General features: G+C 41.1%; 1 protein-coding gene across 1 annotated transcript; it reads right to left on the reverse strand.

Annotated features, from left to right (window-relative positions):
* Positions 1-1894: 1894 nt before the first annotated feature.
* atg14 (autophagy related 14) lies at positions 1895-22909 on the reverse strand. Its single transcript, XM_084044437.1, has 12 exons — positions 22556-22909; positions 21140-21315; positions 16846-16908; positions 15868-15910; positions 15215-15296; positions 14070-14307; positions 11476-11705; positions 9321-9438; positions 6116-6206; positions 4945-5030; positions 3775-3946; positions 1895-3105 (listed from the first exon to the last, which is right to left on the reverse strand). Exons 1-12 carry the CDS (start codon positions 22682-22684, stop codon positions 2980-2982), a joined length of 1554 nt encoding a protein of 517 aa, XP_083900563.1. The 5' UTR covers positions 22685-22909; the 3' UTR covers positions 1895-2979.
* Positions 22910-24265: the final 1356 nt, after the last annotated feature.

Consider the following 24265-nt stretch of genomic DNA (forward strand, 5'->3'; position numbering starts at 1 on the left):
TAGAATTACCTTAGAATAAAGATACTTATATGAATGTATTCATTTATCTTTTCATCCTCCCCTGTACAGACTATTTCTAAAAAATAATGTAGGTGGTTTCTACAATTAAATACATTAAAATTAATATTTTAACAGATTTTTTTAATATTGAATTCTTAAGATTCATCAAAATTAAATGCTATATTTCTTTGTAAAATGTATAAAGATGATTATATTGATTTCAGAATTAATGATAGTTGAAATTACACATACACCTAACCAATCATTATCATAAAATATTGGTTGATAACTCACTATCTTTGATTTTTGACAAAATAACTGGTGTTTCGGTTGTGACTGCACTATTTCGGTAGTGTATTGTTACGGTAGTGACCATAGTATTTCGCCTCTAGCCCTGATAGAATGACTGAATCTACTAACTAGATTTACTAGAAGATGATCAGGGTTCATTATGACACAGACACAGTCAGACACACAACTGACATTTAGGTTATTGGTTAAAACCACCACCTTACTCTACACCCATATTTACTTTCATTGAGCAAACAGAAAAATGTTTATTTCTAACCTTTGTATTGTATTTTTTAAGTTACTTATTAGTTTCAGATTACCAAAACAATAGATGCTGTTGTCACTTTGGACATTAAATAGATTGGTAGCTAATGCCACCAGCAACGACGACGCAACGCACATAAGAATGCTCACTTCTGGTCAGACTAAGGAGAAGCCAGGCCCGGAGGCAACGCACACAGTGCCTACAGTAGATCCTCCTAGTGTCGCCAACACCTGCTGCTAACATCTCACCTACCCACAAGAGACAGTGGAGGCAGTAGCATGTCACCTCGGTCGGGTCGTCTGGAGGAGGGTGTTTGTTGCAAGACTCGAAACACCCAGTGACTCCAGGAAACAACACTGATGATGTGTCCAAGTTTGTGCATCAGTAGATGTTTTATTAACAGTCATTTCTCAGAAAATTTCAAAAAATATAAACATCAGTTAAAATAGCAGATCAACAAGCTCTGAACTTGTAGATTTGTCTATTTAAATTATTTGAAGCAGGTCGAAGTGGTTAATTCATAATGTACCTTTTCCCTTCCTTGAAATGTTGTGGAGTCAAAACTTAAGTACAACATTTATCTTTGAAATGTAATGGAGTAAAATTCACTTAAATACATTACTCAAATAAATGTACTTACTGTTACTGTCCACCACTGTATGCAGTGGTGTCAGAGTGCAGCAGGGCTGGGCCATATGGACAATGAAATGTCACAATTTTTTTGACCAAATAGCCTACCTCAATATCAATAATGATGATAACATCTAGGGGTGCACAACATATCGGTCATCATATATGTTTATTTATCCTGTTTTACATTTAGCCCTACAAGCCCTTGAAGCGCCACGTAGGGCTTGCAGATCTGCAAATTACACTGAATGTTTGCCCCAGAATAGGGACGACGGGGAGGGTACATGTGTTTAAGCACTCTTACCGACGACGATCTAAATAAAGAGTTTAGATAGTAACTGGTTGTAAATCAGAAAAAAGGTGTAGTCTCAAGCAAGAAGCAACTCAAGCATCATGTCTTGCAGTGGAGTTATGGCAAAGTGTCCCCTGCCAATATGGAGGCGACGTTGATGTAATAATGTCTTATGATTTAGAACCATAGAAATAAAATATATAGAACAGACATTCTCTATTTACAGCAATGTTGCGTTTCCACATGAATGTCATCAATCCGAGATGCGCGACGTGTTTGTTCGTTACGGTGTCCATAGCAACAAGTGCCATCAGGTCGCCCAGCAAAGAAAGTAAGCGGCTGTGAATACGAAAGAAAGTTTTTCCAACGTCGGGTCCGTGCCCCCACTGGGGGTCCAAATGGAACTCTTGTGGGTCTGTAACTCTGAGTGTACAAAAAGAACCGACTTGACCCTTATGGCTCCATTTGGTTCCATCTGTAAACTCTCAGAGTTAAATTAACGCTGAGGATTTAACGATGTCGACTTGGGTCCCAGAGATAAGAAAATGCTATCAAATGGGGATCCGTGGCCTGGTGCATATCAAACTGGGAGACGTTGAAATAAAATAAAATAAAAGGGTTAGAATCGCTGTTTTATAATATACAATTTTACATGGGTGATCATAACTAAGCCACTTCATAATGTGTTTACATTAAATTATGAAACTACATATCGTCGCTGTCAGGTGGAAACCTTGTATGTCCAAAACCGTTACTTTTGAGGAAATTATAAAACAAAACAAAACAAAAAAAGCAACAACCTGTGTTCCATTGGATCCAATGTAGTTATTATTCAGGAACAATATCGTAATACTTTTCAATCGGTTAAATATGTGTAAAACTCACAGACACACTTGTCGCCAATGTCATTCTTGGCAAAAAATGTTTGCGAGTCTTACTAGTCTGACATGGTATACAATAGGCGTTAATTTATTTGACAAAAAACTAAACATAAAAAGCTGAACTATGGAGATACAAGGTTTCTGCCCGACAGCGACCGCATCAAACTGACAAGAGAACAGCTGGAGACGCTTGGTGACAGAGTGACACCTTTCATGGCCTTTTATTTTCCCCGTCATGCAGACAAATAAAACTAAATAAAAACTAGACTTCCCTTATTGATGGACAGACAGACAGACAGACAGACAGGTCAATGTTTGAATGCTAAGTTGCCCTACTCCAGTCTGGCCAGAGTTTAGTCCAGTGGTTCTCAAAGTGGGGTCCGGGGACCCCTGGGCGTCCTTGAGGAGGTCCCCAGCTAAATTATTGATCGTTAGGATCCATGCGGCCCTAATGCATACCAAACTGGGGGTCCTTGAAATTAAAACAAAAAAACGTTTTGGAACTTCTGGTTTAGTCAACAACCAGCCCTCTGTACCCAGAATAACCAGTCCAGGTCCATTCCAAACCCACGCTAGTTAATATATATATTTCTTTACATATTTGTGTGTGTGTGTGTGTGTCAGCGCTGTCCAGTATAAGCTCGGAACCAGGATGAAACGGACGCAGCGGCGGATGAAATCATCCCTCCAGAATTGACTGCTGGCTGCGAAACCTGCATCAGCGTACTCTGAGACACCTCCATGGGCTGACGGACAGAGAGGACAGACAGAGAGGACAGACAGAGGTTAAGTTCAGGTCAAATCGTAGTACAAATACAGATCAGATTTGTAGATCGTCTACTTTCACTATTGTTTTTGTTTGTTCACATTTTCTGAAACATCTTCCCTATGACAGGACCAAAATGTGGATAGATTAACACATCCACTGCCAAAGGTTAATCTCATAATGTACTCACCAGTGCCAAGGTTTTATTGTTTTTTGTTTTTTTCACGTCGCCATAGACCCCGTTAAAATCCTTTAGAATGTGCGATGCACTGTTTGTAAACATCGTGCACATGTCCCTGTGTCTACTAGTGCAGACCACGTGTCAAACGGGGCAGCCATGTTGTAGTTAGAACGGTTTATGTTAAACAGTGATGACCGAGGAGAAAAAACTACAAGGGAGAAAATGGCGTTTTTGTGTGCGCTTTAGAATGGAGGCCGACGGGAACGGCAAAACCGGATCGCAAATAGTTCCGTTCCGGTGGTGTTACACTGAAAATGGTCCGTGTAGAAAATTGGAAAAAAAAAACGAAAAAAAGGAAATTTAATGTGTTAATAGATTTTATTAAATTATTGATTTATTTTTGATAATGGATTATATTGATTAGTTGGATTAAGTGTTGCACCCCTGGTGTCATGCGCGAGGTCGTACCTGTGAGGGCATGTCACAGAAGCGTGGGCTGGGGACAGTCTCCCAGTCGGTCCCCAGGTCCGTCTCCTCGTCGGTCACCTCATCCTCTCCACTCTCCTCAGCTCCGCCCTCCTCTGGCAACACAAACTCCATCGACTCCTCCAGGTCTGGACTCACCTCGAATGGCCCCGTCCTAACACACACACACACACACACACACACACACACACTCCCAAATTGATATGCCTTAGGCACTGTCGTGCACATAGGCTTAAGAATTAGGCATCAACCACCCTATGTTTCGCATTGGATCTCAACGTGGGGTCCAGGGCCCACCAGAGGTTAAATTAACAGAGAATCTTACAGTTTAGATTGGGGTCCTGGAGATGAAATAAGTCATAGTGTGTAACATTCATCTCAGTAGTCTTTTTTTATCAACACCTCAAGTAGCCCTGCTGTCCTTACACCATCTGACTATGGGTGTGTAATATAACCATATTAAATCAACGATTTAAAATGTCTCCACAATCTGCCTTTTCTGAGCGAGTGAGTGCACATTCTACTGGTTTCAGTTCTATAAAAAGGGCAATATCAGTCAACTGAACCACGGACGTGTTTTTTTCAATGAATCTAACATGGTTAAAATGGAGTTTGAAGTTTTGAAGGATTTGTATAGGAAAGGGATGTGTCTGATGAAATTTATATCAAATATCTAAATGCTGGATCAAGCAACTTAAGAACTGTCTGGGATGCTCACAAAAGCCTGAGTAGATGTTAAACATGTTTGAAAGTGAAATATCCCTTTAAGTTGTTTTTTTTTGTTATGTTTAGGCTTAGCGCAATTGTTTACTGTGCCTGTAAAGGGTGGAAATAATAATGTATTCAGCTTGTATTAAAACAATTCAAATGCCATTTTCTAGTGCCTTATTTGACCAGTGGGTGTCACTGTTGCTGCACAGACACCATCTATTTTGCCCTACTCTGGCCTCTTCACCACTCTACTCTATTACCTTCACCTTCACCTACATGTGTTCAATAGTCCTTCTCACTTACAGTGCACTCCTGTACATATTGAAATGGCTGAAGAAACATGTTATGGTCTTCTTTGTAGACTATAGAGTGAAGAAAAAACGCTGCAACCACACTGCCTTGCCCAGAGTATATTGAGAGCGACACCCGCATCCAACCTACCTGCCCAGACTGGGGTTGTCGGGGGCGACCAGGAACATGAGGTTCCTCAGCGTGTGTTGGGGGTGGAGCTTCTCACTGTCAACATGCTACACACACACACACACACAAAATCAATGTTTCATAAAAAAAAAAGTACATCTTGTTTGCCATTTTTCAACCCTAACCCCGTGGTGTACTAAAGAAAGCAGTAACTGCACACATGCGCATGTGCGGGCACGTACAGCTCGCGTACAGCTGGTGGGGCGCCACTCCACCCCGCTCCGGGTCCACTGTACCACTGGACTAACGCCTGATCAGACCCCTGAGTACCAAGCAGGTCGGGGGATTGAACCCCGAACTCCCAATCTCAGCGCAGACACTCTAACCTAAAGGCAACTGAGATGTTAAATGTAAAACTATAGTGCACAAACTGCACATATAAGAAAATAAGAAACACTAGTTACTGTTACTGAGGCTTATTCTGACTTTCGGAGGCATACAGTGCTCAAACAAGAACAAAACAAGCTTGCAATTCAAGCTTGCAAAAAAGCACAAGCAACACAGGAAGAACTAAAAACACAAAACTGACATAGGAAAAAAAGGACGACAGAAAAGTAAATGAAATGAGAATTACATACAGGCCTGGACTTTTGTCATTTTAGGAGCACGGCCACTTGGCCTTTGGTGTTGTCCATTTTATGATGTAGGCACAAAGGCCAAATGCCATGGCAGGAAGGTCATCAAATAAAACAAGATTTTAGTCCATTGAAAGAATTAATTGAATGTATGGGTGGAGGATTATTTTAAAGACCTGCAGTGAAATAAATCATAGGCTTATCTGCAGTGAAATGAATAAATTATGGTATTTACAATCTGATCCATGCTCAGCCCTGCACAAATCAAAGTCACTGGATTGGTTTAAAAATGGGGACTCAGGGGAGTTAAGAATTCAGAATATCAACAAAAGACACAAGTGTCTACATGACAAGAAAGAGACACTGGTGTCTACATATTGACAAGAAAGAAACGGAGGAGAAAGTGGTACAGTCAGCTGGGGCATTAAGGCCACTGTGGCCTCAGGGCATGAGGGTCAAATTCCTGCCCTGCGGGTAACCATACATGAACAGCAATATACTACAATGCCGAGACAAGCTACCTCGTGTACATGCACCCGCCCACAGCAGTGTGTTACCTGTGAGAAGCAGAGATGTAGTATGTTGGTGTTGAGTTTGGTCAGAGTTCTGGTGAAACGGTAGCGGCTCAGGTTCTCTCCACAGAACTCACTAGAAGAAACACACAGACACCTTCATCAAAAAATGCCAAAAGAAGATTTGTGTTAAGAAATGCTTTTGAGAACACAAGCTTTGCATACTTGCTATTTTGAATAGCCAACGCATAAAATATGGATGAAGGAGTTCAAATGATTGTGATAATGTAAAATCAACATGAAGTTATATATCTCTGCTGTCCGGCAGAAACCAGCCAACTCCAAAATGTTCATTTTTCAGGAAATGACAAAAACAAAACAAAAAGGTGGAGTTAGGAGGTTTTGTTCATCATTGATAAGAACATTAAATGAACCTCCAAGCTCACAATGGCCACAGTTACATGGACCATCATGTATTCATTCAGATCAGAATGAACTCATTCCGAATAGAGGAATCTGTTCCACTCACCTGTTTACATGGGACCTGAATAAAAGTATTACTCGTTTACATGACCAAGGCATTCATTCGGAATATAACTTTTGACATGCGCAAAGTGGTTCCCGCCTACGCCCGGGCATGGACCACTAACCAGAGCAGAGCTTCCCCTGGTGGGCATGGGAGGAGGCAATAGCCCCCTTGTGCCTTCGCGGCGGAGGTCTTGTTGTTTGTATGCGGTACAAGCCTGTGTTCTTTTGTTATAACCGTTTTAATGCAAAAGTAGCAGATCTACAAGTTCAGACCAGTTTCTTTTTTTGTATTGGTACCAGACACTATTTGTCACATTTCTCATGTAGGTACGATGATGTCATCGCGCATTCGCACATGGTCATTATAATAATAAATAATAATACTTAAACACCGGACCGCTCATGGTCATTATTATAATGAGAGAGAGAGAGAGAGAGAGAGAGAGAGAGAGAGAGAGAGAGAGAGAGAGAGAGAGAGAGAGAGAGAGAGAGAGAGAGAGAGAGAGAGAGAGAGAGAGAGAGAGAGAGAGAGAGAGAGAGCAATACTACAGTCTATGAAACAAGGCACGCTCATTTATGGCAAAAGTACAAAAGTATTGGCATCAAAATATACGGCTACTCATTATGCAGAGTGTCACGTTTTTCTTCTATTATTATGAAAAAGCTTTGAAACATGCTGTAACTCATTCACTGTGACGAAACCCCTCTTTCTGCGCCCCTGGTCTTTCTGCGCACACGGGTTGAATGCGGGGTCTGTCGCCCTAAAACACAATCGCCCCGGGTCAAAATCCAGCGACCATGGAGCAGCCGTGGATGGCCCGCTGAAAAGGTGCGTGGGGCGGGGTGTTTTGGGACGACCTTTCCGGCTGCCCATGTAATGAATTGATGAAGTAAAACTCATCTGTTTTCGCTGCAGCTGCGCCCTAATAATTATTTATTTGTGTTCACGTATGCCATTAAAATAATGCAGATATTGCAGTATTGGGCCTTAACATGTGATTAAAAATGATTATGTATTTAGCCCCTCATATTTAAAATAAATAAAAATAATAAAATAAAATCTGATTTAAAATTGAAACTTGCCGCTGATCAATGCGTTTCTGCATGCGTCTATGTGTGGACAGGGATTTAAAAAAAAAAATAGGACTAAAATACCTTTTTAGAAAAAGATCCATATAAGTGCAGTCTAGGCCAGCAATCCTCGGAGCGCCCGTTCCTGGACAAGTCTGGGCTTAACCATTACAGGCTTATTAAATGACGCTATTAGAATCATTACTTTTATCCCGCAGGAGCGAGCGCTTCTCAGCACCAACCGTGGCCGAATTAGAAATTTGATAGGTCATTTTTGGACAATTCTGACAGCCCTACTAAGCACGGACATGCGCAAAGGAATGCATGTATTCCAAACAGACAGGAGCGTTTGGAATAAAGTGTTTACATGGTCAATTCCGATTGATTTAACCCGATTCAAACGGTCTATACCACCCCTCCTATTCCGAATGAAAATGCATTCGGGTCAGACTGGAATGGAATATTCTATTCCAATTGAGGTGTTTACATGAGCAAATCTATTCGGAATGAATTCATCCATTCATTCATTCCGAATAGAAGTGTATTCATTCCGAATGAAACTGTCCATGTAACAGTGGCCAATGAGGTTGGAGGTCAAAAAAGGGTGGAGCCTGGAGTCAGCAAAACCAGCTAACTCCACCCCCCTTTGGTGGACTGGTGGCTGGTTTAGCAGAAAGTTTGAGGAACCAATGGAGTTAGCTGGTTTTGTCAGAAGCGCTTTTTAATACTTTTCATTGGTTCAATATTTGTTTAATCAACACACAGACGTAAAGGGCGTTCAATAGCACCGATTTATGGAAAAAAATGCAAAAGCTGAAAAATGGAGTTAGCTGGTTTCTGCCGGACAGCAACGATATTTAACCCATTCAAACCGGGAAAGCATCCGTGTCATTGTAGACGTTGGCTATTCAAAAATAGCAGATATACAAGCTCACAGCACCGTCGTACGGAGAAGTATTCTCTCTCTCAGGGCAGAGCTGCGCCTGCTGCTAAACTCCCCCTCACACAGACATGCACAGAGACAGAGAGAGAGACTTCGAAGCAGGTTAACGATGGCTCGTTGATTAATGGCAGCTGTGTCTGTGTGTTTAATATTCAACTGAACGTTTTCTGTAGCCTAGATATCAAGTATTCCCTATAAAGCGTTGGTCACTCTCTTCTAAGTTCCACTTCTCCTCAAAAGGACAACTTTATTTCCCATCCTGAACGACAAGCCTAATATTATTATTGCATTTCTCTATTTATAACCAGTAACATTGACTCAATTACTAGGTTCCACTGTGTTTTAGAATGGTATAACAATTAATTGTATCTATTTCATAAAGGATTTTACTTGATTATTAAAACATAATCTATTTTTGCTTGATAACTGGTCATTTTAGGTTGATTATTAATTACCGTGTAAAATTAACTATCAAGCCGCAAGGATTGTTCTAGTTCTTGAAGGACTTATTTATTATCTCAACCACTTAAACTCTATACTTAGTTGAGCATATTCCCACAGGCTCTATACTAGGCTCCCCGCCTGTTTTCACTCTACACTAAATATGTTTTAAGAGTCTAAGAGAGTCTGAGAATTGGAATGCTAGTGTTCATGTGGTTATATAAGTCACTTTCAGACATGTACTAGTTCATTTGTTAGTGTGTTTACCTGTTACAGAGCTTCTTGGGCAGGTTGACATCCAGTATGTGAGACAGGATGTTAGCTAGCTGGGTGGCGTAGCACAGTGCTGCGCTGATGGTATGAGCAGGATTTATATGGTCCAGCTCTGTGGGACACACACACACACACACACACACACACACACACACACACACACACACACACACACACTTTAGAATTAGTGTCCAACATCTTAAACCTTATAATTAGTTGACTGGAGTCTGCATTGCCTCCCTTCCTCTACACTGAATATCCTCACCAAAAATAACCAATCTACAAGCTCTTGTAGATTTTCACAGAATGTTCACCCCAGAATAGGGACACTAGGGTTCATGTGGTTAAAGCTCCTTCTTTAGTGAGTAAAATGTTACTTTGACCAATCTGTACGGTGAGAGTATGTTAACTCATTCACTGCCAGACTTATTGCTGGCCGCGTTTGCCCACTGCCAGAGATTTTTCATTGAAAAACAAAAAGTACTCAGGAGCTGAGATATAGAATTTTTAAGCGTTAAGTTAACATGGAAGTGGATGGGAGTCTTTTCCTTCGAAAAATCATATCTCCTTGGTCTTTGGGTCCAAAAAAAAAAAAAAAAACGTTTTTTACGTCAGTGGCAGGATTGGTAAACGGGAATAATTACGTTTATTACGTCAGTGGCAGTGTATGAGTTAAAGGTAGGGTAAGTGATTTTCTTTGGTTAAAATAAATGTTACATAGCTCTATATTCTGATAGTACTCACTGCTATAGAGTGTTTGTTCAGTAAAAAGGAGTCTCCTAGTCTCTCCAGCTCTTTATAAAACAGAAAATGCATTTTCGTTTCAGTTTCAGTTTCATTTCCAATTTTATCCAATCAGGATAGAGAACTCAATCAGGATATAGATTAAACAAGTGAAATTGGAAGTGATGACACTAAAAAATGAGCAGGCAAAATTGGAACTGGAACACTATAAAAATGAAGGTTAAAAATGGGTACTTTCTCCTGATTGGCTGAGATTTTGACACGTACCGGAAAATGTATTTTCTGTTTATTAAAGAGCTGGAGAGACAGGGAGACTCCTATTACTGAACAAACACTCTATAGCAATGATTACTATCAGAATATAGTGCTTTAACATTTTAACAAAATACGTTTTGTTTTAACCCAAAAATATCACTTACCCTACCTTTAATACAACAATATAACTTATACAATTGTGGAAATTAAACACAGACAACTCAGATGGCTCGGACATGTCCTTAGAATGGACCAGAACCGCATTCCTAAAGCAGCCTTGAGATGGACCCCAACTGGAAAGAGGCAACAAGGGAGTCCACAAACAACCTGACTAAGAACTGTGACCTCAAAACCGAAGATGGCAAACCTAACATGGGGCGAGTCACAACATGCTGCACAGGATAGGACCAGATGGAAGCACATAGTCACAGCCTTATGTTCTAAGAATTAAGTAAGTACACAATTGTGGCGGACGCCTGTCTGCTATGCATGTCTCTATGGTATAGACAAGCTGGAGCTAGAGTGCGCCGATGCTCGCTAAAATGCTGGTATCGGTCAGTCTATGCCATTCCGATACCATGTCATTCATCACATGATGATATTTAATTTACAGTAATATTTTGAATTGATGTTGCACTACTGTTTTATATTCTTACTGAACAATTAACATTATTATTTTACTAACTTGGAGCTGCACTTTAACTATTAATTAATAGATTTCTATTTATGTATTCCTAGATCAGTGGTTCTCAAACTTTTACATTTCAAGGACCCCCATAACTGAGTGTACAGATGGAACCAAATGGACCCGATTACAAATTCAAGTTGACGATTAAATGTCACACAAATTAATTGCGATCAACGATTCTATTGTGTTTTTGGCATTGAACATTGGAACATGTGAATCAAATTTTTACTTCAGATTGCCTTTAAGGCTTTGTAATCAAAAATTGCACAGGGCAGATATGACAAATAACTTAAAATATACAAAGAAATCACTGATCTATTTTAATCATTTTATATTTAAAAAAAAATGTAAACATAGCAGAAATGTCTGTTTCAAATAATTGTCATTAGACGATTATGTAATAATTGTGTCAGGCCTATGTGCAGCTGGACGTTAAAGATAATTCCTCTGTGTAGGTGTCACCTGGTCCTTGGCTGGTGCTCTTCTCCTCCACCCAGCTGTAATAGGTGGAGCAGTCTCCGTTGCTGGGCAGGGTGACCGGCGGACCCGTGATGCTGATGCTCGTCTCTCCGTTCTGATCGTCCCAGACCCAGCGGCCAGACAGGTATGTGGTTCTCCGAGCCTCCGCCAGCTCGCTCACCGTGCTGGAGGTCAGCGCCGGGTCACACTCTGCCAACACGTCTGCAGGGTCTCTGAGGGGCAGGGGCAGGAAGAGAGGATGGGGTGGGGGGTGGGAGGGGTATTACAAGAAGAGAAGACAACTTCAATGATCTTTCAATGAGGTTAACCCATTAAGACCTGGAACTTTGTCATTTTTAGATTTGAGCTAAAAAAGCATTATTTTACACTTTGGGCTATTCAAAAATAGCAGATATACAAGCTCATAGCGCGGCACTCGGTGCCGCGCTATGAGCTTGTATATCTGCTATTTTTGAAAAAAATCGTGAAAATGCGCGCAAATCTTTGAATATATATATTTTTAAAGCGAACATTTGTTACTCAAATCTTTGCTTCTGGGGGTCCCTGGAGCAAAATATTTTGATGGGGGTCTGCGGCCAAATACATATCATTTTGGGGGTCCTTGACGTGAAAAAGATTGAGCACCACTGATATAGAAACTTAGGTTTTTCAGAATACTGTTGAGATTTAGGAGACATGTAGAATCGGCTTCAGGTCTCAATGGGTTAAAGCAGGGGTGTCAAGCTCATTCCCGACAGACCACAGAAACTAGATGGTCAGCAAACATTTTTAGCATGTGAGTTTTTCCCCCCAATTTCATATCATTGCTGTCAGGAGGAAACGGAGGAAAAAGGAGGTTACTTTTCAGGAAATGGGAAAAACTAACCTGTGTTCCCCTGCATCCAATGTAGTTATCATTTACTCAACAAAAAAAATATGAAATTGGGCGATACAAGGTGACATGAAAGTAGAGGATCAGCACTTGCTTAGATTGACTCAACAGTTTTGTAATTGCATTTCATAAACCATTCGAAACGTGGCCTGGGTTATAGGACGATGACAACAAGAACAACAAAGGTTAGTAGTAGACCTATATCTGAGATGTATGATGATCAGTTATTATTCCAGTCGTCTATCCAAGACGTTTTACAACGTTAACAACTTCACTTTTGAGACCAGGGCTAGTTCTCCTCCTACGTCTCCCTCTCTCTGTGTCAGCACCGAGTGTGTGTGCGTGGGCGTGCGTGCGTGCGTGCGTGGAGCGTGCGGGCGGGAGTTAGGAGCTTCAGCCTGAGAGATACTGTGCGTTACATAGAGAGACAATAGTTCTCCATTCAACTATGTTTTACCAAGAGAGAATACTCCTCCGTACAATGGCGATCGGATCGGTGAATTTACCCTTGATCGAATGTCCCGATCAAAGCCAATAGAGGCATCATCGGCCGATCGTTTGCCGATCGCTCGAAGCATCTCTAACTGTAACACGTGTAAGTTTGAAGCTTTGCATGTTCAAGGCCATAGTATTATTATGACTTTAAATCCAGTTCAACGTGGTGGGTATTTTGAGCATGACACGGGTGTTAGGCAGGTGATAGGTACTGTAGAAGGAATATGGTGGTACTATTGACAAGGTCATCAGGAGATAAAAAAGTGCTACACAACGGGTGCGCGAGAGGATTCCAACCCCAAGGAGAGACGGGGCACTCCTGCCCCGAGGAGAATGAGTCTTTACGGGGAGGCATCTACTGCTGTACTTAGAATACTGCAGATTCACGTTCAGCTAATATTTCTTGCATTGTCCGTCTTTTGGCTTGATTAGCTGTCTCTGGGAATATTCATGAGTATGACTTATCAGGCCATACTTGGATATTTTCAGGTTCAGATTCAGCTGTAAATTCTGGCATCGTCCGTCTTTTGGCTTGAACGGCTGTCTGGCAATATTCACGTAAAGTATAGCTTGTCTACAGTTTAAGAACATGGGCTCCATCCATTGGGTCGTAAAGGAACCAAAGTCGTTCTCCTTTGGGAAGATTAAAGGAACCCCCAGCTCTATCAGATCGAACAGCAGGAGGCTGTCAAGGTCGAGAAGGGCCTGTACAACCCTTTATCCACCTATCTAAATTATATTATGTTCTTCTATGTAAGAATCAGACTGGTAAGGAGATTACTGACATTTTAATCTCTTTAATTTGAACAACTATTACACAGTCTGATGTATCTTTACCCTGTATCACAAAACCCTTTTAGAAAGAGACGGCGTTGAACACAGAGTTCCGGAGATGACACGTGAACCCAGAGGATACAAATCAAATTAGAACACCTTGATACTTGAATGCTGGGCAGGTGGCCGCTTATCTGCATACATTCTTTGCTGGAACACCACATTCAGAGAACATTTGCCCTTGTACTGAACTATCTCCGAATATAGGGGTGGTTGATAACCAGGAGATTTATGAGCTCTGAGTCAATCCATGTGATTTTGATGCTGTATTTACTAGCTGGGGGGGACCGCCTAGAACCCCCTCAATAACCTCTGGGGGTCCCCGTCAGACCCCAGTTTGAGAGGCACTGATGAATGCGAGTTGTTGCTGCAGTACCTGCTGCCTTGCTTGTCCTCCTGCAGAGAGAAGATGTGCGTGGTCAGCTCCAAAATGTTGTCCCTTCGGACCTGAGACAGAAGCTCCAAGCGAGCCAGAAACTCCTTCCTCCTCCTCTCCAGCACCTCCCCCAGGCGGCGGTTGTGGCGTTCGATCTTGTCTCGTTTCTCCTGGTGTCTCCCCGCTCGCCGCTGCAGTCTCTGACTCTCCTCCCCGGAGCGCAAAAGCAGCTCCTTACCTAGAAAGAGAAGAAGAAGGAACACATATACTATACGCATATACAGTACTTATACTTACTGTGTGTGTGTGTGTGTGTGTGTGTGTGTGTGTGTGTGTGTGTGTGTGTGTGTGTGTGTGTGTGTGTGTGAGTGAGTGTGTTGTGAGCTTGCAGATCTGCTATTTTCAAACATTTTTGTACTTTTACTTTTGATACTTATTTTGATGCCAGTACTTTTGTACTTTTACTCAAGTAACATTTTGAACACATGCCTTTTACTTGTAACAGAGTATTTTTATATTGTGGTATTGCTACTTTGAGTACTTATTCCACCACTGATGCAGACAGAGGGGAACCGAGGGGAAGGGTGTCATGACCTTGACCGTGAGTCTTCCTGGTTGTGGCTTCAAATGTCTTCATCTGCTTGACTTTGACATCATTCTTTGTTTGACCCATTGAGACCGGGAAAGCATCAGTGTCATTTTAACATTTATTTTGCCATTCAAAAATAGCAGATGTACAAGCTCATAGCACGGCACAGAGTGCCGCGCTATGAGCTTGTAGATTTTTGAAAAATCTTGACAATTTGTGCAAATCTTTGAATATATATGTTTTTCAAAGCGAACATTTGTAACTCCAATATTTGCTTCTGGGGGGGGGGGGGGGGGGGGGTCCCTGGAACAACATAGCAAAGACTTCAGTTACAAATGTTCACTTTAAGTCAAAGATTTGTACACATTTTCCAGATTATTTTCCAAAAATAGCAGATCTACAAGCTCATAGCGCGGCTATGGTGCCGTGCTATGAGCTTGTATATCTGTGAGCTTGTATATCTATTTTTGAATAGCCAAAGAAATCTAAAATGACACAGATGCGTTCACGGATTGAATGGGTTAAAAGTATATATTGTATATAGAGGTAAACTCACATGTTTTCACCTCTTCGTTCCCACAGCAGATAGCTTCTTTCAGCTGTTCAATTTTCATCTTACAGGACATGATCTTCCATTTCTGGGACAAAGGGGTCAGAATCACACATTTCATTAGCCATCTGAGGTTCAACTGCTTCTCATCTCTGGTCTGGAACATCCACACTGTTTCTAGTATACCTGCTCTAGCCCCAATAGACTGCAATAATAGGGGAACATCAGTTAATCGAACTAATCAGTTAAATCAATTATCTAAAAAGGATATCGATCATTTTATAAAATAATCGATTAATAATCAATCCCGATGTCACAATAGGAAAACATTCTGTGAAAATAGGAGATCTACAAGCTCACAACACGTCACAACTGGATGCATTTTCTTTGTACATTCTTTGTACACCTGCTATTTTCAGTGAAGATATTTGGTGTAGAGGGGGGAAATAAGGAGTGGCCCAAGTACAGAACTTAGGGGGACCCCGGTCAAAGAAGTATATAGGTTTTAAGTGTATGAACCCTAATGTCCATATTCTGAGGCAAACCTTAGCTGAAAATAGCCGATCTACATCGACAACGCTATTTTCAGCAAAGGTTTGCCTTAGAATATGGACGATAGGGTTTATACGCTTAGAATGTAATGATTAATGTTGTCTTACCATCTGATCAGCCTGAATTTTCCCATCCATGGCCTCCATTACACTGGAAAAAAAGTGAAAACAATTTCCCATTCATTCAGCAACTTCAGTTGTTTGGTTTTGTACATATAGGCCTGGTACACAATAATACTGTTCACAGCTATAAACGGTGGGGAAATACAAAACAAAGCCATGTGTGTACTGACACACTCTGTCTAACAGTGCTTCAAGACGCTTGGGTGGCGCAGTGGCTAAGTCCCTGCCCACCACCACGGAAGTTGTGGGTTCGAATCCACCTTTGGCCCGTGTTCGGGGGAGGGAAGCTGGGCGAGGAGGGTGCTATTGGTCATTGCACATGCTCCTTCGGGCTGTGGCGGCACCTGTCAGCAGGGAGTGTGGGGCGGGAGGAGTAGGACGAAGGTCCCACGTCGTACCGGTGGGGGCTCCTCACTGGCAGATGAGTCAGTAGAATAGAACAGCAGTGACCACACAGAAATGTGTGTGGGGGGGAATTAATTGGCATAACGACTAAATTGGGGAGGAAAAGGGGGTACAAAATAATTGGCTACTCTAAACAAAAAATCGTATTTTTTATAAACAGTGCTTCAAAAAGGAAATCAAAATATAGCCTCAAGTTTCATTCAAAAGAGAATTTATTTGTACGGTTATTTGAGATGCGAAGCTATTGAGAAACTGTCTGTCCATCATGACTCCGTACACTGTATCATCGTCAAATGATCTCAAATCATATCACAAGGCTATAAAACTTTATATCTCTACATCAATATGATATATACAGTATGGTGCAATTTGTTATGCAAAGATCAAAATGGTCAATTACTGAACACACTGTACATCATTTCTGAACTATTCATCTTAAAAGGATGAAAAGCCATTTAATGTCCTTGCATACAAGTTATTTTCAGATGATGTAAGATTACAAATAAAAGTTATTTATGTACACATCTCTGGTGGAAATGAATCGCGCACAACGTTTACCTCTGTTGAAGCTGCTCTTTTTCTTCTCGAAGCTTCTTCAGTGTCTCCAGTTTATCAATGTATCTACACAAAACACAAGTACACATCAATCATTTACATGGAATATGAACACTTTGGTGTCACTTGTCAAGAAGAACAGAGCTTCCTGACGAATATAGAATTAATTATGTACTTATTTGGAATTGTGTCAAGAAAGGTTCCACTATTTATGGTCATTTCCAAGATTGGAAGAGTTTTGGAGGGAAAGTTGGGCAGGAAATCAGGAATAACGGAGGATCTTGTTAATTAACATTGTACCAGAACCAAAATTCTTTCTGCTAGGCCTCTATCCTGTTGGATAGAGGCCACAGGACACAGAATAAAGCGCAATGAGAGAATATTTATAGATATCTGTCTTTTACAAGCAAAAAGAGTAATAGCATTAAGCTGGAGGAGACCAGACAAACCAAGCATTGCACAGTGGGTCAAGGAACTGTCTTTATGTTTACCTCTGGAAAATAATTACTTATATTCTTAAGGACAAACAAGAGTTGTTTTAGGAGGTGTGGGGTCGTTTTATACAATATATTGCAAATAATAGTCTGTCACATTTAATGGAAGAACCTGGAGAGGAGTAGTGCTGATGTTATTGTCATTATGGGGCCAGGCTTCCAGCATGGACCCATATTGTTATTCGCATTATTCCATTTCTTCTTCTTCTTCTTCTTCTTCTTCTGCCGTTTTTGCCAGTTCTGGCTGAACCGTGCAGTCGCTTTTTATGAAACTCGGCCATATGGTAGATGGTCATGAAAAACGATCAAAAAATAAATCTCACAATCTTTCGTCAAAAGGTGGCGCTATAACACTCAGTTGAAAATGACAACTTTGAACAGGTACAACTCATGCCCTGTTTCACCTACAGCCATGAAACTTCGATGCACACATGCGTCTCCTCATGCTGAACAACTTTCACACTCTGACTTTTGACCTCTGACCTTTAGATCTCCCACCATTTTGAATTATATGAAAAACAGTTAAAACCTATCTCCTCCTGGGATTTTTGAGTAATCTGCACGAAACTTTTTACACATGAACTTTGGACCTATACCAAAAAACGTTTGCAAAATATCTTCCATAAGTGAAAAAATGAAGCTTTAATGAGCCAATGAATATTGCAGTTTTATGACAATTATTCATCTGCCCCTAACACATACATGCAGACTTACCATTCTTTGAAACTTTGCAGAAATGTAAAGGGCCATTCCAAATATCACTGAAACCAATCTTACTCCAATTGGTCAAACGGGGGCGCTATAGCAATTTTTTGAAAATTGAAACTTTAAACAGGCAAAAGTCATGCCTCGTTTGGCCGACAGCCATTAGACCTGCTTACACATGTGCCTTGACTAATGAGGAACACATCTATCACGTTGACCAGTAAGCACCGCCCTTAGATTGTCCGCAATCTTGAGCAGTTTGAAAAACACTTAAACCCAGGATTTTTCAGCTATTTGCGTGAAACTGTATGATCTGTGTGATCTCCTTTTTCACAGGTTCTTGTCTGTTGGTGGCTTCTCGCTTAAATGTGTGCCCCACAACCTGAAGGTCACCAGTTCAAGCCTCACTTGGTGCAGACTTCATCCAAGTTGCATTTCACACAACATGACTATCAATGAATACATCTGCAATTGTTAAAGATAACATGAAATACTTAATTGAGTGTTTTTTACATACAGCTGATCTACAATCTCACAACTTTTCAGATAGCAATGAGAGTATGTTTTTTCAATGTATAACATACTTCATTGTGAAAATAGCCAATGTACAATCTGACAACTTTTAATGGTTTGTGAGCTTGTAGATCGGCTACTTTCACTAATTTTGGTTCTGAGGAGATGTACAATTTCTTCATTGGTAAATGGTTTGTGAACGAGTGATCTTAGTGTTAGTGAAACAGGGGCTTGGGTCATGACAGAAGGCAAGAGTTTGTGATCCTCCACAGACAATATCAGCCTGGACAAAGATATAGCACTATAGGTAGTGTTGCAGCTACCTAAGAGTGCTTCATGACCGTAAGGTTGCCGGTTCAAGCCTCACTTGATGCAGACTCATTTAAGTTGAAATGCAAAAAACATGACTCAATCTATTCCGTTTCCATGTCTTTCTCTCTGTCTCTTCAATCTATTCCATTTGTCTCTCTCTATGTCTCTTCAATCTATTCCGTATCTCTCTCTCTCTCTCTCTCTCTCTCTCTCTCTCTCTCTCTCTCTCTCTCTCTCTCTCTCTCTCTCTCTCTCTCTCTCTCTCTCTCTCTCTCTCTCTCTCTCTCTCTCTCTCTCTCTCTCTCTCTCTCTCTCTCTCTCTCTCTCTCTCTCTCTCTCTCTCTCTCTCTCTCTCTCTCTCTCTCTCTCTCTCTCTCTCTCTCTCTCTCTCTCTCTCTCTGAGGGGTGGCCATAGCTGAGTGGTTAGTGAGCCCGCCTAGGGAGCCAGAGACTCTGGTTGCCCGGGGTACGATTCCAGGCCAGGTCAGCAAATGTGTCGATGAAATGAAATTTGTCCCTGAGCAAGACTCTTAACCCCTAATTGCTCACAGGCACTCATTGGAAACAAGACCGCAAGGACTTTCATGAACTGACCTGTTAAAGGAATTATCATTTCTCTTTCTCTCTCCTGGCCCCATATTATCGCTGCTTGCAGCTATATTTATGTGTTGTTCTTTTGTTGCTATTTTGTGTGATTGTCTTGTAATGTTTAAATGTAATTGCCCTTTTTGTTTTCTGTTATGTAATGTATTAAATGTTGTTTGGAAAAAGTAACAAGCAGTGGTGAAAAAAGTATTCACATTTCTTACTGAAGTAAAAGTATCACTACTGCAATAAAGAAATACTCCGTTACAAGTAAAAGCCCGGAATTAAAAATGTACTTGAGTAAAAGTACAGAAGCATTGGCATCAAAATGTACTTAAAGTACCAAAAGTAAAAGTAGTCATTGTGCAGAATGTCCCATTTCAACACAACACATTGTGAGCTTGTAGATCGTCTATTTTCAAATGGCCAAAATGTATATAGGGCTGAAGGGGTTTATAATCAAAATCTACAAAGTAACTAAAGTTTTCATATAATTGTAGTGGAGTAAAAGTACAATATTTGCCTCTGAGATGTAGTGGAGAAGAAGTGGAAGTATTGGAAATTCTCAAGTAAAGTACAAATACCTCAAAATTGTACTTAAGTACAGTACTTAAGTAAATGTACTTAGTTACTTTACACCACTGGTAACAGGACATGAACACATCATCACAAAGTTATTTTCAGTTATAAACATTATGTAAGGCTAGAGGGAGAGTGTACCACCTGTGGGTCAACAAATTGGCTAAGTAACATGAAGCCTGCTGCAGGATCCTGGTACATAAATATCTAACTGGTTGTAAACATGTCAGGGAGCTAAGACTTATATCTTCACTCTTGCTTTTAGTTGATTTTTATTATTTTTTTCTAAACCTCTGCGTTGTTATTCATGTCTTCACTGTCCATGGCCGTGAGATGAGATAGACAGCAGTGACTTAAATATGTGCCATATCGGATCTGTGTTGATGCTGCCTGATCGGAATCGGATCGGGAGTCGCGGCACCTCTAGTTGTGATAATGTGTATTTTCAGACATTAATCCTCTTAAATTAAACCGTCAATTCTTAGTAAACTTGACCTTTCTATGTACTTGTTCTGCTCTTTTTTTTTCCCTCTACGCCACCAATAAACCTCTTTGCCGAAAATAGCCAATCTACAGGCTTGTAGATCGGCTATTTTTGGCTAAAGTTCTCCTCAGAATAGGGATGCTAGGGTTCAAGTGGTTAATGTAAAAAACAAAATATCCTATCACAAAAAGATTTGGCGGCCCCCCTGTAGTAACTCTGAGGACCCCCTCGGGAACACCCCTGTTCTTCGACCGGTCATATTTGACACATTGCTGGCCAGGCCTGCAATCGAACCTGGGGCAACTGGGGACTCCTGCTCCCCAGGCCGGCTCTCTAACCATTCAGCCATGCCGTCCCCAATTAAAATGGTTCTGCTTAAAACTAGTGGAAACTCAAGCAGGTTCGTGGCCGCTTTTGTGAAAGCACCAAGGTTCTGAGAATCTAGAATGGAATCAAAGTTATTTTGGTGGAAAAGGGGCCTCTGAGAGTGACCCTTATGGGTCCATTATTTTATACACTCTCAGAGTTGTGGGGGTCGTTGAAATTAAAACGTTTGAGAACCACAGGTGTGTAATGTTCTACTGGCTCCCCGAGCGGCAGCGGGCGGGTTCGGAGGTAATCAAACCTTTCGGGGTTCCTTCCATCTATGTATTGGAAGTCTCCAGCCCGAATGCAGCGGGCGCAGGTCAGGCGGCGGCGGGCCGTACTGCAGAGGGGACAGCGCTCCACGGCCACGTACAGACCCTCGGCGTCGTCCACAGACTCCACCATCACACTGCCCCCGGCCGGGGGGCGGTAGGCCTGTGAATCACAATTTGGGCATTTAGCAGAGACGCTCTTAATTTACCCAGAGCGACTTACAGTAGCGCTGTCAGGATTATGACATTTTTACGTGAGGATTAATTGTCACAGAAATAATTGCGATTAACGATTAAATTGTGTTATTGTCCATGAACACTGAATATCTTGATAGCAGATCTACAAGCTCACAATGCGTCGCATCGCGACGCATTGTGAGCTTGTAGATCTGCTATTTTCAAATGGCCGAAATGCATATAGGGCTGAAGTGGTTAATCTATGTTTTGTAATAATAATCAAAATCTACAAAGTAACTAGAAAGTAACTAAAGGGTTCAAATAATTATAGTGGAGTAAAAGTATAATATTTGATTCTGAGATGTAGTGGAGTAGAAGTAAAAGTACTGAAAATTGGAAATACTTCAGTAAAGTAGAAATACCTCAAAATTGTACTTAAGTACAGTACTTGAGTAAATGTACTTAATCACTTTACACCACTGACAACCTGTACATTGAAACTGTAGGATACCAGGTAAACAATGAACCCAACATCTTAATCAACACATTAATAGTCTGGTCTGATCTTACTGTAATTGTCTGGTCTGAGATAAATCACGATTATTATTTTTGCATAATCATCAGAATCTTTACAACTCTATATGTAAAAATTCATCTGTTGAAAACTAGTTATAATAGCCGATCTGCAAGGTCACAGTGCGATGCATTATGAGCTTGCAGATCAGCTAAAAATAGTTTTAATTGTTTCAAATTATGAAATGCATGCCTTGTTTTGGCCATAGTTAGTAAATTCTTTATTTTTATTGGACATTGTCAGTCATGTATGTGTATAATTATTTGATTTATATGCCATGTCTTCCCTGATCAATTATTTTGTTTACAAAACCTAACGGGTCCATTTGGTTCCATTTGTGCACTCTCAGAGTTAAATTAGCATTGATTTTATTTTTACAATATGAATTGGGGTCCCAGAGATAGAAATGCCATTACATGGGGGTCCGCAGCCTAATGCATGTCAAACTGGGGGGTCCTTAAATTACAATGATTGAGAATCACTGCTAGAAATCTTCTCTTATGGGGGTCCCTGGCTTATGTTTTCAAATGGGGGTCCGCAAGCTAATAAGTGTCAATTTGGGGGTCCTTGACATGAAAAAGTTTGAGAACCACTGCTGTAAGATAATGAACTGTCTCATGATGGTGGTGACAGACAGACAGACAGACAGTACCGGGGGTGGTGTGGTGGTGGAGGAGGTGGTGGTGGTGGGGTGAGGAGGAGGCCGTCCAGTCGGCTGGGACACCGGGGGAGAGGCGTCCTCCTCCGGGAGGTCCGCAAGGAACGAGGACGCCGCCGCCATGCTAATGCTAAAGCTAATGCTAACGACAATAACAACACGTCGTGAAAACGCTTGACTTCTAAGGACTTATTTGTGGCTACGACGTGACGACGTTCGTCTTCTCTACGTTGAAGTAGGGTCGTGTTCGTCTTCGTTCTTTAGAATGTGTCTTTTAGGATGGAGATACTGATAATAAACACTGTTGTTGTTGTTATCGGAGTCTAACGATTCTCCTCCTTCTCCTCCTCCTCTGCCACAATACTTCCTGGTTCCTCCAACCACGTGACGCACACTTTGTTTATGTGATGACGTACTTGTGGAGGGCGGAGTCTGGAGCCACGCTGCTGCTGCTGTGGCTCAACCAGCGTGGTCTAATATGAGAGTGACGACACCTAGCGTTGACTCCCATCGTAAGAATGGAATGCGGAAATGCTCGCTCTGTCTCACAGAGGAAGTTCCATTGTTTGGAACTACAGCCCATAGCGGCGTGATAGTGATATGCAACAACATTCTGCCAAGACCCGCCCCAGACCCGAAAAGTCGCGCTGTGATTGGCCCTCTTTGCAGCGAGATCAAAGCGTGTCATAACTCTCTCTCGCTCTCTGTTCAACGGAACTGTAAATAGTGGAATTATTTATTGGATTATAATGATTTAAATTATTATTATTAATGTTGTTTTTTTGTTTGTTTTTTTACAAATATTCCCCCCCAAAATCGCTAAATCCACAAAAATAATGTTGATGGGAATCCAAGTAAATCAAATATTAAAAACAAGTGAGGGCTGTACAGTCTAAATCTAAATGAAGACATTAATGCATGTGATATTTGGCTAGACAAACAAAACAAAAACAAAAACATCAGAATAAAATAAAAATCCTTCCCACTTCTCTTCCCTATTTTTGGGCATGTCAGTAAATTGTAAATGGTGCTCATAAAGTTGTAGTTCATGGGTCTTCAGCAGGGGATCCTCAGAGTTACTGCAGAGGGTGGGGGGGGGGGGGGGGGGGGGGGCACCTCATTATATTGAAAATATTACATTTACACAACACTGGTATGGTTGTCAAAAAAAACTATGAAGCCATCAGAGCTGCAGTATTACTTGGAGACAGACAACACTGTAGTGTATGTCACTTAAACCTATAGAATACTTCTAAACTAGTGTCACATCTACCAACCAGACACCACACATTGATGAGACAATCACCAAATGTGGTGAGGTAGCTTTGAAAGGCTCACATCAAGTGGTACGGAGGGCTTTCTCAAAACATATTTTAAAAATCAGAAGATGAAGGGACAAGGGGCCAGTTGTGCAACACAATTTTATACAATATAATAGTAGTGGGGGTCCCTGCTTTGTCTCTCTTAGTCTGAAAAGGTTGAAGACCCCTGGCCAGTTCATCACAGAACAAAACCTTCCAGTCTTCATCAGGGAGTAAACCAGACAGTGAACACAATAGGATATGAAGAGGAAATGTAGTTGCCAGGCCAACCAATAATTCCAGTTTTATTGCCTTCAGGATGGATTATCAATATACATAATACTGTACTGATCATTTGTGCACAATACAAAAATAAAACATATATTTTTTTACCAGCTTGCCA

This window comes from Gymnoscopelus microlampas, assembly GCF_963454915.1.
Source record: "Gymnoscopelus microlampas genome assembly, chromosome: 20".
Classification (NCBI taxonomy): Eukaryota; Metazoa; Chordata; class Actinopteri; order Myctophiformes; family Myctophidae; genus Gymnoscopelus; species Gymnoscopelus microlampas.

Coding starts and splice junctions, on each gene's coding strand:
- atg14 (XM_084044437.1), bottom strand. CDS start 22,684: ATGGCGGCGGCGTCCTCGTTCCTTGCGGACCTCCCGGAGGAGGACGCC. Junction 9,439..11,475: donor GAGCACCAGCCAAGGACCAG/GTGACACCTACA, acceptor TGTGTCCCACAG/AGCTGGACCATATAAATCCT. Junction 3,106..3,774: donor TCTGTGACATGCCCTCACAG/GTACGACCTCGC, acceptor TCTGTCCGTCAG/CCCATGGAGGTGTCTCAGAG.